Source organism: Squalius cephalus (assembly GCF_949319135.1).
Source record: "Squalius cephalus genome assembly, chromosome: 7".
Classification (NCBI taxonomy): Eukaryota; Metazoa; Chordata; class Actinopteri; order Cypriniformes; family Leuciscidae; genus Squalius; species Squalius cephalus.
In genome coordinates, this window is record NC_137128.1 from 6,834,073 (window position 1) to 6,848,973 (window position 14,901).

The window sequence follows — 14,901 nt, forward strand, 5'->3', positions numbered from 1 at the left end:
GTTTTGCTATTATATTTATATTAATCTTTGCAAATCGCTAGCACGCTTCACGATGAATGCGGCTGTTTACACTCAGGCAGTGTGCGAAATACCCGTCAATATTCCCGTCTCCCGATTGTTGCGCAATACTGATCTAAATTTTCTCAATATGCAGTAGGCCTATAACATTACAATATTTCATGGATGCAAGCCAAGACAATCAGTCTATAGCCTACATGACAACACACATGCACACACTTAACAATTTTTGATAATCCCATGGTGCCTGGAGAAGTGGGTATACTCTTAATTTATGCCCCCAATATTTTTTTAAGCGTCCCAGCAAAGGATGAACGCTCTGTGTTATAAACAGTGACATGTAAGACTAGTCTTGCACATTAGTTCACCATAAAATGATCCAGTAGTATTTGCACATTATCACTTAACTTTTCCTGCTTGACCAGGGATAAAGGATCATTATGAAATTAATATTAGCCACAGAAGAGGAGCAGTTTTTGTAATTAATACTGGCCCACAGACTACAGGAAGAGACAACTAAATAATTATGAATTTTGAGTGATTTTTCCCTTATTCTATCCACACATGAAAATTGGACAAATATTAAAGGGATCACTGCATCACTGTCTTTACTGGGTGCAGGGCCGATGCAGCTGGAGTTGTATAAATACAGATGTCCCAAAAATTCTGTTGCTAGGGGGCTTCGGGGACATGCCCCCCCGAGAAAATTTTGATTTTCCCGATCTCGACATGTGCATTTTAAGGTGTTTTGAAGGCCAAAAAAATGGACAACAGTAGCTTTAAAAGCATGTCAGTGGGCAGTAGAAGTTTTTTTTTATCAGAAAACAGATTTTTGTCGCAATGAATGATCCGCACTACAAAATGGAAATGCATAATGTTTATGCTTATTGTTGACAATACACAAATCACATATTCGAAACGGGAATGGCCTTAAGAAATTATTCAAGGATTATTTTGCATAGATGTTACATTTCAAACAAACGCAAATGCAATATCATATGCTATATAAGCAACACTGACATAGGAGGTTACATTGGCTAAAGTTGTTTGGATGCACATTGTTTTATAACAAGGAGAGGCAAAGTTGTGCATTACAATGCAGACATGACAATAATTTGCACATCTGCCGCACTTACAAGAGCAATCAACTTAATGCATGCCAGGTATAGCCAATAGAAAAAAATAAATAAAAATAAGGTATAGCCTATCGAGCATGGCACGCAATCAGTGCACTTGTAAATGAGAGCCTGCAGTATGAATGACCGATCGTGATGTGACAATATGAGCCTGCATTTTGTTCGCAGATTTAGTCACACAAACAGCCCAAGCGGCTTGTGACAGAACGGAAACCGACTGAATGACACTTTAATTTAAGTAGAAAGTCTCATGGGTTAATCGGGGGGGTCGAGCCCCCCCGGACCCCCCTGTATTTCACACACTGCACTCAGGGTACATTATGGCATGTTTTCTATGTACGACGTTCTCAATATAATTCATAATCCCACGTTTATAATGAACAATGCGTTATGGTTATTGTGTTATTGTGTTACAAACGGTGTACTCACAGAACAGAGGGGCGGGGTGAGCAAAGCTCATTATCATTTAAAGACACATGCACTTAAACGGCATGCTGAAAACAGAGCTGTTTTTGACCAGGTAAAATGAGTGTTGTCTTACAATAATAATGAGAATTTTTAATTAAAGTATATTACAAACTTTTAATTTAGACCCTAAAGAATCATAGTAGATTGTACAAAAATGGCATTATTCCACGGAGGGCCTAGTGTATGCAGGTTTTCTCTTTTACCTTGAACCAAACTGATTGAGTAGGTCACTAATTGGTTAAGATCTCCCCTCACCTGGTAGTCTAGGTCTTAATTGGGCACTAATTGAAGGGAAAGACCAAAAACCTGCATACACTAGGCCCTCCGTGGAACCGGTTTGAGAACTCTTAGATATATATGTGGTATCCCACTCCAGTGCAGTAGGTGTCAGTGTGCAACTGTTCAGCTGTTCAGTCCAAACCCTCCTGTAAAACACACGAAGAAGAGGAAAGCGAAAGTAACACCTGCTGATGAAACCTAAACCTGTTGCTCACTAATAACATTCGCGGCCATTTAAAGGAGGTTACTACCAAGCCTTGCTCTATTGGTTATTGGGCTAAATTTGTTAGAAACTCTTGGGAAAGTGTTTGGCTATTGCCTCACAAGTTTTTTGTTACAAACAAGGTAAAAGAAATTTCTTTCAAAATTATTCACAAATTCTATCCTGTTAAACATTTTCTTAGTAAATTTAAGAAGGATATTGATGTTTTCTGTTCTTTTTGCTCTTTGCAATTGGAAACTGTATCTCACGTCTTTTGGCACTGTAGTTTTGTTAAAAAGCTGTGGTATGACGTCTCTGTGTTTATCACAGAAAAGGTACTCTCTAATTTTATTTTGCTTTTTGAAAATGTAGTTTTTGGATATTTTACTCAGGATAATGTGAATAACGAAGCCTTTGTTATTAATCTGTTTATTCTTTTAGTTAAGTTTCACATCCATAAGTGTACATTTTCTAACAGAAAACCCTGTTTTACAGTGTTTTTTAAAGAATTGGAAAATTACTTATGTACTATTCAGAGTAGCACTAATAGAAAGGCTACTAAAACTGTCCGTTTATGTTCTGTCTTCAAAATATTTGAGTAATGTAAAGTTCTTGCCCTTTTTTTTTTTTTTCTTCCTTTATTTCCCTGGCTTTATATTGTCTGCTGTATTGTTCTGTATGTTGTTTAAGGCATAAAAAAAAAAAAAAAAAAAAAAAAAACACTCGCGGCCATTTATGTGTTTAATCCACAATCCATCGAGACCAGGAAGAGATTCTGAGAATGACGCGCGCGGACTGACAACAAGCGTTGCTGAGTTTAAAATACGTATACATTCTCTTCTTAGTGGACAAGACTGCAAGTAAGTTTAATACATTCTCCATTAAAGTCATTTGTAATTATTAGAAACTTCATATTGTATATTAAGCGTGATTTAAATGTGAAGTTACAGAAGGCTGTTCTTCTGCTACTCCGGAGACGAAGAATCTGCCAGAAATTACAATCTTTTGAAGTTAAAACACAAAGAGTTATATTGATAAAGGGTTATTGAAAACAAATATGTTTTTGAAAGCTTTCTCCCATTTCCTCTTCCGTTTTAGGCTGTTGTTTTTGTGATGTGAAATCGAAAGTATTTTTGAAGCAGACATTTTACAGTAGACAGAGATGAAGCCCAACGTCAATGAACAACAATCTGATATTATTAAACTGAATATTTCAGTTCATATAGCAGTTATGATTATGATATTAGTAGTTATACAGTATGTCTATTATAATTCTGGTTACTTTTACGTAATTAGTTATTTAGGGATCATTTGACAGTAATGAAATCAACCATCATTGTGAACTTGAAGTAATGATTAAATGACAAACGATTCAACAATTAATAAAGATTGGGTAAATATGATTGTAAAATGATATTATACTGTAATAGAGAATATAACAAATTGGGTTCAGTTTTCCCAGCACAGTGTAAATTTCTGTTCCCCAATGAATTCATATTTAGAGTCAGTTAAACTCAATGGCCCTCATTTATCAAAAGTGCGTACACCAAATTTCCAGCGTACACCTGGCGTACGTACACCCAAAACCACGGTGACTTTGAGATTTATCAATATTGACGTTGGCGTACGGCACGCTCAAATCCTACGCCAGCTCAGGAGGTGGTGTGGCTACGCACATTTTGAGTTAGTGCGGAAATGAGCAGAAAAACAATTCCTAACACCACAAAACGCACTGACAAACTAAAAGATATGATATATATGACCCACTGTAAAAAAACAACAACATAGTAATTATAAACGTCAGTGTTTATTTTTGTGCAACATGGACTTCAATGTTTAATTTGTGTGACTTTACCAAAGCATTTGATTTGTAGGCATATGTATTCCTTCAGTTGCGAGCCTGTGCGCTTTACCTGACGTTTCAAGCCTTGTTAAGCCTTGTTTATACTTTCGCCTGGCTCCGCAGCGCGAGTCTCCGCAGACTGCGCGCGCACCTCCGCAAACGGACGAGGCGTTTATACTTGACGCGCTCGCCGTTGTACTATTCTTTGAAACGATAGGGGGCGACTCGAGTAATTGTCCACCAGGAATCAGCAGTGAGAAGAAGAAAGCTATACACACGTGACAATAGCCGTTTCTCAATACCAAGTACGCAAAGTTCGGACTTGAGTCCTTGGTAGTTCGGACTGACAAGTTCGACTCAGGAGAACGAACTCCCGAGGACGGGAGGACACAAGTCCGATAATTCTGCAAATGGAACAGCGGCGTACTTGATAGCGTCACTCATGCAGCTCGCTCTGGCTACTCCGGTTATCTCTTTAGGCTACAAATAAAACGAAATATGTTATAAACCACCACTTTGCCTCTTTTCATTTTCATTTTAAAAAAAATCTTTAACATAATGGCCACACAAATGTGGTTCAGGAAACGCAATTGATTATCTTCACTGCATATTTACAACAACACAAAATATAAAGCACAACCCTGACTCTTTTTGTTTTCATTTTAAAAATATGATGAATAAAAAAACATTATAATATTGATCATTAAAACGAATATTTAGCAAAAAGAGACAGGGTTGTGTCATATATGTATATACAGTGAAGAGAATAGGCAACATGCAGACTATAATAAAATATTGTATAGGCTATGTTTTAAATATATAAAATAAAATGACATAACCTTTTTTGTTAAATGTCAGTTTTAATGATCAATAATACCCATTCTAAAAGTATAAGTAGCCTAAAAGGTATAAGAAGCTATACAACAATAAAAAGCCAACGATTCAGTCAAACATAAGTCAGCTCTCGCTAAAACGTTAAATTTAAATAGACTAACGTTAAATAAAGCTATGAAACTTCACTTTGCTCTCAGCTAAAACGTTTTGCCAGGGAACAAATTATACATTAATGAGACAAATAAAATAAATAAATCGCCTGTTGGATATACACAAGACGATTTATATCTCATGTTAGTTAAACCACTAGACTAGACATCCGAGCCACCGGCAAGTCAGCAGCACTAGCCGAGAGAGGCTGTTCTCGGCGGGGTACGAGCGCCGAGCGTCCGGTTGCCTGGTTCTCAAAACTCCGAAAACGTCAGATCAAATTTTCAAATAGGCGCTATCTTTATAAATAAACCAAAGATTTGAGCTTTTAACAACTACATTCTCGCCTGAAATACTCTTAAAACTACATTTTGTGACACAATTATAGCAGTATTTTTAAATTACGCGGGGATTTCTCCTCTGCTATTGACGCTTGCTGGTTGGTGTGAGATGCATTCTGGGATACCTGGCTGTCTGAAGTCCGCACAAGTCACCTCTCGATGCATCCTCGGTAAAAGAGGCGGATCAAGAACACATCCGGGGATTTGAACTGGACTTGGCTAGATGTGAACTTTGAATTGGAACAGTACTAGGGCAGCGACTGATGACGTTTCACAAGTCCACAAGAACACAAGTACAGACAAGTTCGCATATTGAGAAACGGCTAATGTTTATTTTCACCACCAATACCACGCTACAAAAAGAATAGTGTAAAACCCAGTAAACCCAGAGATTATTACTCGTGACAATAAAACAAAATATATGGATATTAGAATGTGTATAAAACATAACTAAACTAACGATCTCTTACATATTTTCTAATTTCACTAAACATTTCATTAAGTTTCGTGAACATATTTATTAAACATGGACCTTTATGTTCATTAAAAATACTTTTTATGCTATTGTATGTTCATTTTTTAAATGTAAGGAACTCATTTATACGTGCAAACTGGGTGCCTATGTGTAGCCGGTGTGGTGAGAAGTTCGAGCTCGGCCAGATTCGGCTCAAAGTCGTTCATCTTCGGATGCGGCGCCGCGCGCGATGTTACAAAAAGTGCCGTGCACACCGCCAGGCGAAACTGGGTCTTGCGAACCCAACGCGCGAGACCGCCCACTCCGCAATGACGTCATTTTTGCCGCGCGCGCCTCGCGATCTTGCGGCTGCGTCGAGTATAAACAAGGCTTTATACTTTCGCCTGGCTCCGCAGCGCGCGTCTCTGCAGACTGTGCGCGCACCTCCCCAAACGGACGAGGCGTTTACTCGACGCGCTCGCCGTTGTAGCTACTATTCTTTGAAACGATGGTTAGGCCCATAGATATCATATAAAGGCTAGATGGCTCGTCCGCGCTGCTGGCCAATGGAGCTCGACATCCGCACACGGCGGCCATCTTACGACAGGGTGCTCGCTCACTCATAACATGGTGCATGTACTTTTAAATAACCATAACTTGCTCAATTTTCTACCGATTTTCAAACGGTTTGGTTTGTTATAAACGTCAGAGATGTAGCTATTATACTGCATACATATGAATAATTATGTTCAAAATGTTTAAGCATTCAGAATTATAGCCACGTTAATAACGTTTGTAAGAAACCAAACCGTTTGTAAATCCGTCCAGATTTCAGCGAGATAAGAGGATTTGTGTGCGTGCTGCTCACTCACCTTAATTCACAGAGCCCTGTCCTAAGATGGCCGCCGGTGATGCCGGAAGTGACTCCGCCTTGAGCCATCTAGCCTATGATATCTATGGTTAGGCCCGGCAGGTGCGCACGGACTGGGGTTCAGTAATGAAAGGCTTTCAATGACCAAAAAATAATTCAGACTGACAAAATAATAAAAATTACATTCTTCTTTTAAATAATAATTATAATACAAATAATAATAATAACGACATTCTTCTTCTAAATAACAAGCGTCATTAATAATAAAAAATCTAGAAATCAATTTAATTTGTTTCTTTCCACTTCCCTGATTTCTCTTTCTCAAAGAAGTTTCTCTTCTTTGCCGTCTTCCGTGTGTCCATGGCGTAAAATGAGGGCGTGGGGGAAGCGGAGACTTGAATATATAGGGGCGTGTTATTCTAATGACGCTCGTTTTCAGCCGCGGCATTTATCAAGGGCAGGAATTGCGTACACCTGGATTTCAAAGGTACGCACAGCTTCATAAATCAGGCGGTGAGAGGAGTGTAAGCATAATCTTACGCCAACATATACGCCCGTTTCTACGCAAGAATGATAAATGAGGGCCATTAACCCTAAAACAGGCAACGTGACTCACTCAGTTTTTATTGTCTTTTTTGGGGCATAAGAAAGATTTTTTCATCAAATCCTTATATCATTTATCACAGCCTGGTCTGTCTTGAGTATGCTGGTCACATGATTTGCTTCAAGTTTTTTGTGATAAATTAAGGCTTGTTCGACTTGAACCGGCGCTGCACGGACCGATCGGTTTATGAGATCAAAATACCGCGAGAGCGATTCAAAAGCATAAGGAGCCGTCTGCTCTCTATTCGCTCTCGCGGTATTTTGATGTCATTCACCCATCGGTTTGTGCAGCGCCGGTTCAAGTCGAACAAGCCTATTGTCAGCCTGACCTAAATCCAACATGGTGGTGCAGGACCAACGGTGGTGCAGGACATTCAGATTTTGAGGAAAGTAAATATATATTAAACTTACTTTTCTTCTGGAAAAATAATAATAATACTGCTAACATTAATGTGAACATTGTCTTAAGGTGCTGAAGAATAAAATTAATTAATATGTTGTTCATGTTGTTATTTAGCACATTTTGAAATATATGTGACTCCCACGTTGCCTGTTTAGGGTATAATAAAGGGATTAACCCTAATTTTGACCATCTTTGTATTTTGAGTTTTTAATTCACTATATTACAATTAAAACCTAATCTACTCATGACAAACTATATATCGTTGGAAAGGTCTAAGACTCCTAAATATATATTTAAGCACTGTTTCTTGTTACTAATTATGTAGGAACAGTAATAGATTAATTTATGACAAGAGTGCACCTCAAAAAATCTACATCATAACAGGGGTTCTGGCGTTTGTAAATAAAAAATTATAAAATAATATTATCCTCTAAAAAGTATAATATATATATATATATATGTATAATAATATATATATATATATATTATCCTCTAAAATATAATATTATCTTTTATCACCTTTTTTATTACATCACATATTTTAGTAGTTATCATAAATTAGGTATCATTTGAAAGCTTACAAACTCAGAATTCATCCTGTGAAAACCGTTTTGAAATTTGATGTTGCGTTACCATAGAAACTGTAGTCTAAATTCTTTTAGCCAGAGCTCCTCCCCTTTTGGGCGTAATCATGTTTCATAATTTATGATCTTGACAAAATATTGTCAGAAAGGTCTGAGTCTCAAGGTTCGATATTTTGTGACAGAAGTGATATTTGGACGGAAATGTATTAATTTGTTACAGCAGAATGCATACAATTAAATTCAATGGAATGTATGTCAACCGGTGGCTATTTTTGGTATTACGCCTAAACAAAATCTCATGAGAACTTCAAGTTTTGTGATATCAACTTCAAATTTGGAACACAACATGGTATATGGCTTTGATTTTATATTAATTTTAGAGTAAAAATATTTTGTAAAATAGATATTTTATATAAAAGAATATTAAGTACAGTATATTTGATTTACTGTAAATTTAAACTTCCATAACTTTTTCATACTTTCATTTTTGAAAGTGCTTTCACTTCAGCAATAATCTGCTGAGTGTTTTCTTTAAAACAAGACCAAACTATTGAAAGGTCTATTCCCAAAAGCATTATTGAATTACAACCATTTAAGTTTGAATAATGCATTTTAATGTCCGTTCTCAATAAGGGGCCTGGGAGTCACAACTCATAAAATACTAAATATATCAAACATTTAAAAAATTATTTTGGATGTGTTTTACTTAAGTCCAGATGATATAAAAAATTACATGAAATGATTTTTTGCTTATTTTCTACTCTTGCCTGTTTAAGGGTTAAACTATCAGAAATTATTAAGACCATTCAGTTATTTTACATGGCAATATATTTGTTTGTAACTCGCTTTATTTTATACATTGTTTTTGCTGTTGCTGTTGTTGATGATAACTCAGCATTCTTCATTATTGTCTTAAATAAGATGTTCTTCATCTCTGTAAAATGGTGTCATTTCCAGGTGATGCTGAAGGATTGAGTGTTTTCAGAAAGCAGTGCTGATCAGTTTTCAGTGTCAGTTTAGCTGCAGTATGTCAGAGGAAAGAGGAAAGGACTCTCTCTCTCAGATGAGTCTCTCAGAGAAACACAGGTAAGACTGCGTCTGTTTTCATCAGTTTAAACTCTACTGGAGTTTGTGTTTTGCTGTCAATAACAAAACTTTAAGCATTGTTCTATATTTGCAAATGCTTTGCACAAAAATTTTGAACTTCTTAAATTAACACTGACATTATCTATAAAGCCCTGTTTGCTCTATAGAAAATATCACAGTTAATAATTTGTTAATAACCTTCTAGACGCTGAATTAATCCAAATAAATGACTTCAGTTTTTAGATCATAAAATTATTGATAGACATTAGAAAACAACTATACACTTAATTTAATTTGTTAGGATTTAAGTGTAGTAACACTGACTTGGCATCCGGCCAGATGTTCTGAATTAGCGAATCCTGATTGTTTCTCTCATGCTAAAACACATAGGAGCATATACATGTTCGTATTCAGAAAGCTTTGAATAATGTGGCTTGGTAGCATGTCTCCAAGTTTGCAAGCAGACCACTGGTTAATGTTTACCACGACTTAATGAAATCAACGAACAGGCCCCTGTTGTTTCTCAAACTATCACATGCTGCGACAACACCCCTTTTGCTATGTCTAACGTTTGTTCTTTGTGTACTGAAGGCAAATTACAAGACTGACTCCTTTCAGTTCTCCAGAACTATCTGCTTCTCTCAGCAAAATTCTACGACGCCTCAGGCTGATAAGTGTTTGCATACAATACTACCTTTGTCTCTGAGACTGCCATTTTCCAATTAAACCCCCAACCCCTCACGTGGTACGCATACCACGGGATGCAACAGACACACACACACAATCATGCACAAACACATGCAGAAACCCACTACAGAAAAGGACTTTTTACCCATAAAGTCACTCTTAAATGTACTAAATATATCCCTTTTTGTGTTAAGAGGTGTTTGTAAACCATAGGAAAGCATACACTCACCTAAAGGATTATTAGGAACACCATACTAATAATGTGTTTGACGCCCTTTCGCCTTCAGAACTGCCTTAATTCTACGTGGCATTGATTCAACAAGGTGCTGAAAGCATTCTTTAGAAATGTTGGCCCATATTGATAGGATAGCTTCTTGCAGTTGATGGAGATTTGTGGGATGCACATCCAGGGCACGAAGCTCCCGTTCCACCACATCCCAAAGATGCTCTATTGGGTTGAGATCTGGTGACTGTGGGGGCCATTTTAGTACAGTGAACTCATTGTCATGTTCAAGAAACCAATTTGAAATGATTCGAGCTTTGTGACATGGTGCATTATCCTGCTGGAAGTAGCCATCAGAGGATAGGAACATGGTGGTCATAAAGGGATAGACATGGTCAGAAACAATGCTCAGGTAGGCCGTGGCATTTAAACGATGCCCAATTGGCACTAATGGGCCTAAAGTGTGCCAAGAAAACATCCCCCACACCATTACACCACCACCACCACCAGCCTGCACAGTGGTAACAAGGCATGATGGATCCATGTTCTCATTCTGTTTACGCCAAATTCTGACTCTACCATCTGAATGTCTCAACATAAATCGAGACTCATCAGACCAGGCAACATTTTTCCAGTCTTCAACTGTCCAATTTTGGTGAGCTTGTGCAAATTGTAGCCTCTTTTTCCTATTTGTAGTGGAGATGAGTGGTACCCGGTGGGGTCTTCTGCTGTTGTAGCCCATCCGCCTCAAGGTTGTGCGTGTTGTGGCTTCACAAATGCTTTGCTGCATACCTCGGTTGTAACGAGTGGTTATTTCAGTTAAAGTTGCTCTTCTATCAGCTTGAATCAGTCGGCCCATTCTGCCCTACAAAGGCTAAGAGCAGTATCTTCAATTTTTCAAAAAAAAATTTTTTGCACAAATAAAAAGTGCAGGATCTGCTCTTCAATCTGTTAAAATTTCATATGGCCACCTAATAAATTTCTTATAGAAATTGACATTTTTAGTTGCAGTATTGTATTGAAAAGTAGGGTGAAACCAAGGCAGAATGCAGTATCTGCCCGTACTGCCTTGGTTTCACTATGATACTGCAGTTTGCCTTTGTGTCAGCATGAACATTGTTGCAGCTAGCTAAGTGGCATGAGTCAGGTTTTATAGCATACAGTATGTTATAAAACCTCTCTCAGAGAAGAAAGGAACTGTCAAAATGGCTTCACTTTTACGTGGAAAAATGCTGGTGAAACTTGCCTTAAACAAGTCACCAAAAATTGTTAAGTTTTAAACCTCTTAACCTTTTTATTGTTGTCAATTTTGTCTGTTTAGCTCTTTCTAGCTAGCATTAGCTTTTTTTACAGCATTGGGATAGCAACCATACCTTGGGGAATACCTTAGAGAAATAACCTTAAAGGTCAAAATTAATCTGTAATACTGACAGCTAGTGTTTAAAATAGTTACTGCAGTACAAATTCAAAATACTGGAGAGAGTCGTCTCCCCTACCCCCTCCTCTCCAGACTCACAGTAATAAAAAATTATTTGATTTATGATTTATGATATAAGCAAGTGATTATGATGACTTGCTACACTTACTGCTATTTGTTATTGTATGGCCATGTAAGTATACGCAGTAATGCAAAGGCAAAGCGCAGTATAGCCTATAAAACTACCAAATTTTTGCCTGACTGTCAAAAAACGAAATGTTTAATATTCACCTCCCTCTGATCTATCTAATTGTACCCTTTGTTGTTAAATTTAATTGGATGCTTATATTTGGTGTAAGAAAAACACAAAAAGCCGTTTTTCTCAGTTTGGTGTTTTTGCTGATACTGCTCTTAGCCTTTGTAGGGCAGCATTCTCCTCTGACCTCTAGCATCAACAAGGCATTTTCGCCCACAGGACTGCCGCATACTGGATGTTTTTCCCTTTTCACACCATTCTTTGTAAACCCTAGAAATGGTTGTGCGTGAAAATCCCAGTAACTGAGCAGATTGTGAAATACTCAGACCGGCCCGTCTGGCACCAACAACCATGCCACGCTCAGAATTGCTTAAATCACCTTTCTTTCCCATTCTGACATTCAGTTTGGAGTTCAGGAGATTGTCTTGACCAGGACCACACCCCTAAATGCATTTAAGCAACTGCCATGTCATTGGTTGATTAGATAATTGCATTAATGAGAAATTGAACAGGTGTTCCTAATAATCCTTTAGGTGAGTGTATATGTCCTATTGTAACATTAATCGAACTGCAAATGCCTATACTAATGCATAATAATGTATATTTGCATTGCTTCAACGTCTATATTCTATTTTTGATATCTTTGTAACCCTCTCCAGCTAACGGAGTGGAATTCCGATAGCAGAATGCAGTAATGTGCATTGTTTTATACATTTCATATGTCTTGAGCAAATCTTCTCAAGTTAAATCTCCTCATGACTCATTCCAGTGGGCGTCGTCCACTGGACAGAGGAACTTTTCCCTTTCGAAATGCTCTAAGATGATTCGTCCCCCACGAAAAAGGGGATGTGGGACACTGCTCACGGGACACTGATAAAAGTCCAAACCTTCAATTCTCTCTCTCTCTCTTCTACCTTCTTCGACTCCTTCGGAAACTTTGGAACCCCAAGTCTGGACCGGCTTCGGCCTGCTTCTCTTCTCTTTTATTTCTTTGTATGTTTTCTATAGTCTAGTTTGTTTCCTATTCGCCTCTGTTCATTCACGAGCTGAATGAACTTAGCCTGAATCATTCCCGGCAACTTCACCTCAAATAAAGAGACTCTTTGAATCTCCCGCGACCTCGGAGAGGGAACACACGCACGCTGCTCTTAAGGACACACGACTCTGCTTTCCTCAACCAACACAAGAGAACAATTTTGCAAGATAAGTTTACTGAACTTTTAATGTGATCTGATTTCCTTGTTGGCTCTCAAGGTCCACTTTGTTTGTGATTTGCCATAAATTAAAGAGATCGTTCCAGAGGATCTCTTTTTCCTCCCTTCTCTCACACACTCTCATTCTCTCTCTCCCTCTCTCTCTCTCACTCTGATCGTTCATTTTGCTTTCACTTTCCCTCGCTCATCCTCACTCTCTCATCCTATCGTAATGCGTTATTCATCTTCTTGTAATGTGTTTTGTCTAGTTTTGTCTTAATGTTTCTGTATATACATACAGTATATTACGTGTATAACTGTAGTATTAGTTCAATGATTAAAAAAAAATCCATTATAATCCTAGATTGATTCTGTCTATATTTCTCACATTACGGGTCCCTGAAATGTTTTTGATCCTAGCTACAAGCTTTACAATTTGATTATGGTTTAAGTAACCTAAATTTTATAAGGACAGGAGAATGGTTTCCATGGCCAGAAACTACGTTTCCTGAACTTATAAGAAGTGATACCTTTTATGAGAAGTTGATAAGTAATCTTACGGTCTTTGCTGGACAAACAACTGTTCGATAATTACATTAATTTCAAGGATATCAGGATAATTGATCTGAAGAATGGTATATTGATATATTCAATTTATCTATTTTTCATAACTTTAATGTAACTGTAATATGCAATATATATTAATCATATTCCTGATTAATTATATAAATTCCCTGTATATCATTTGAGCTAATGCGTTTACGCTACATAAGTATGCTAACAAAACTGTCACACAGACATTTCTGCTCTCTTTTGTCAATAAACAAAAACTTGACGTTTTCTTAAATTATAATTCTCAACATATTTAATCTCACTCATGTATTAAAGAAATTAAACTAATGTGAGTGTTGTCAGAGAGATCCATTTGCAGCTTAATTTGAGTAGTCAAACAGGCAAGGGTCAGAACCAGCCGATACAGCAGTGAAGACAGGGCTAAATCGTAGTACAATTCCAGGCAGAAGATCAGGGCAGGCAGCAAACAGTCAGAGTCAGAGAACAAAGCAGAGGTAACGTAGGCAGACAGCAGACAGGGAGATATCCAAAACCGGTAGGGTCACAAAACGATCAGGCAGTCACAGGAATAAACGCTCAGTAATTTTCACAGTAGCAAAACAAGACTTCACACTGAGAGCTGCATGCAGTGCAGCTAAAAAGCCTAGTAGATGAGATACAGCTGAGCATAGTGATTAGAGTCAGAACTGGGGCTGTTGGGAAATGTAGTGTGTAGTGAAAGAGTCAATATTCAGGTGAGGGTGCCCTCTGATCGCTGGAGAGGGAGGTTACAGAGTCTGTGACTGTGACAGAGCCCCCTCCCTGCGAGCGACTCCTGGCGTGAGGTGGCTGACGACGTCGGGGTCTCCCACGTGGTCGGGGAGCAGGTTTATTTTTATATTGAAATTCATTATTTCTTTAAATTTTTTATAAATTGAAAATGCAATGAAAATACAAAAATACAGTTTGTTTGTCCTCGATGAGATCTTTATAATTCGGTAGACTTGAAGATATGCCCTGCGGTACGTTCGGTAGACTTGAAGATATGCCCTGCGGTGCTCTAAAACAGCGGAACCTGCAGCTGCGAGCCGGCGTTCTTAAACAGAGACCCATGGCCACTTCATCCGTTTTCTGTGATCGGATAGCTATCCTCCGATCGTGAAAAGACCAGGTGTAAATGGCCTCCGAAACGCATTCGAGACGGATTTAAACCCGATCGCTCAAACCACTTCAGGAGGAGATCTGAGACGCATTCCAGACGAAACTGGACAAGAGTAAATGCATCTGGTTGTTGAAACCAC

At 38.0% G+C, this 14,901-nt stretch overlaps 1 protein-coding gene across 2 annotated transcripts in view; it reads left to right on the forward strand.

Annotated features, from left to right (window-relative positions):
* Window positions 1-2,110: 2,110 nt before the first annotated feature.
* LOC307161654 (NACHT, LRR and PYD domains-containing protein 3-like) overlaps window positions 2,111-14,901 on the forward strand; it is a 112,968-nt gene continuing 100,177 nt past the window's right edge. Inside the window, exons 1-3 of one of the 2 annotated variants that reach the window (XM_079876518.1) lie at window positions 2,111-2,246; window positions 2,794-2,963; window positions 9,144-9,272. In XM_079876518.1, the coding sequence (XP_079732644.1) occupies window positions 9,214-9,272 (59 nt within the window). In that variant the 5' untranslated portion in view covers window positions 2,111-2,246; window positions 2,794-2,963; window positions 9,144-9,213. Of the gene's footprint in view, window positions 2,247-2,793; window positions 2,964-9,143; window positions 9,273-14,901 lie in introns of those variants that run through there. The other variant, XM_079876519.1, reaches the window with a different exon arrangement.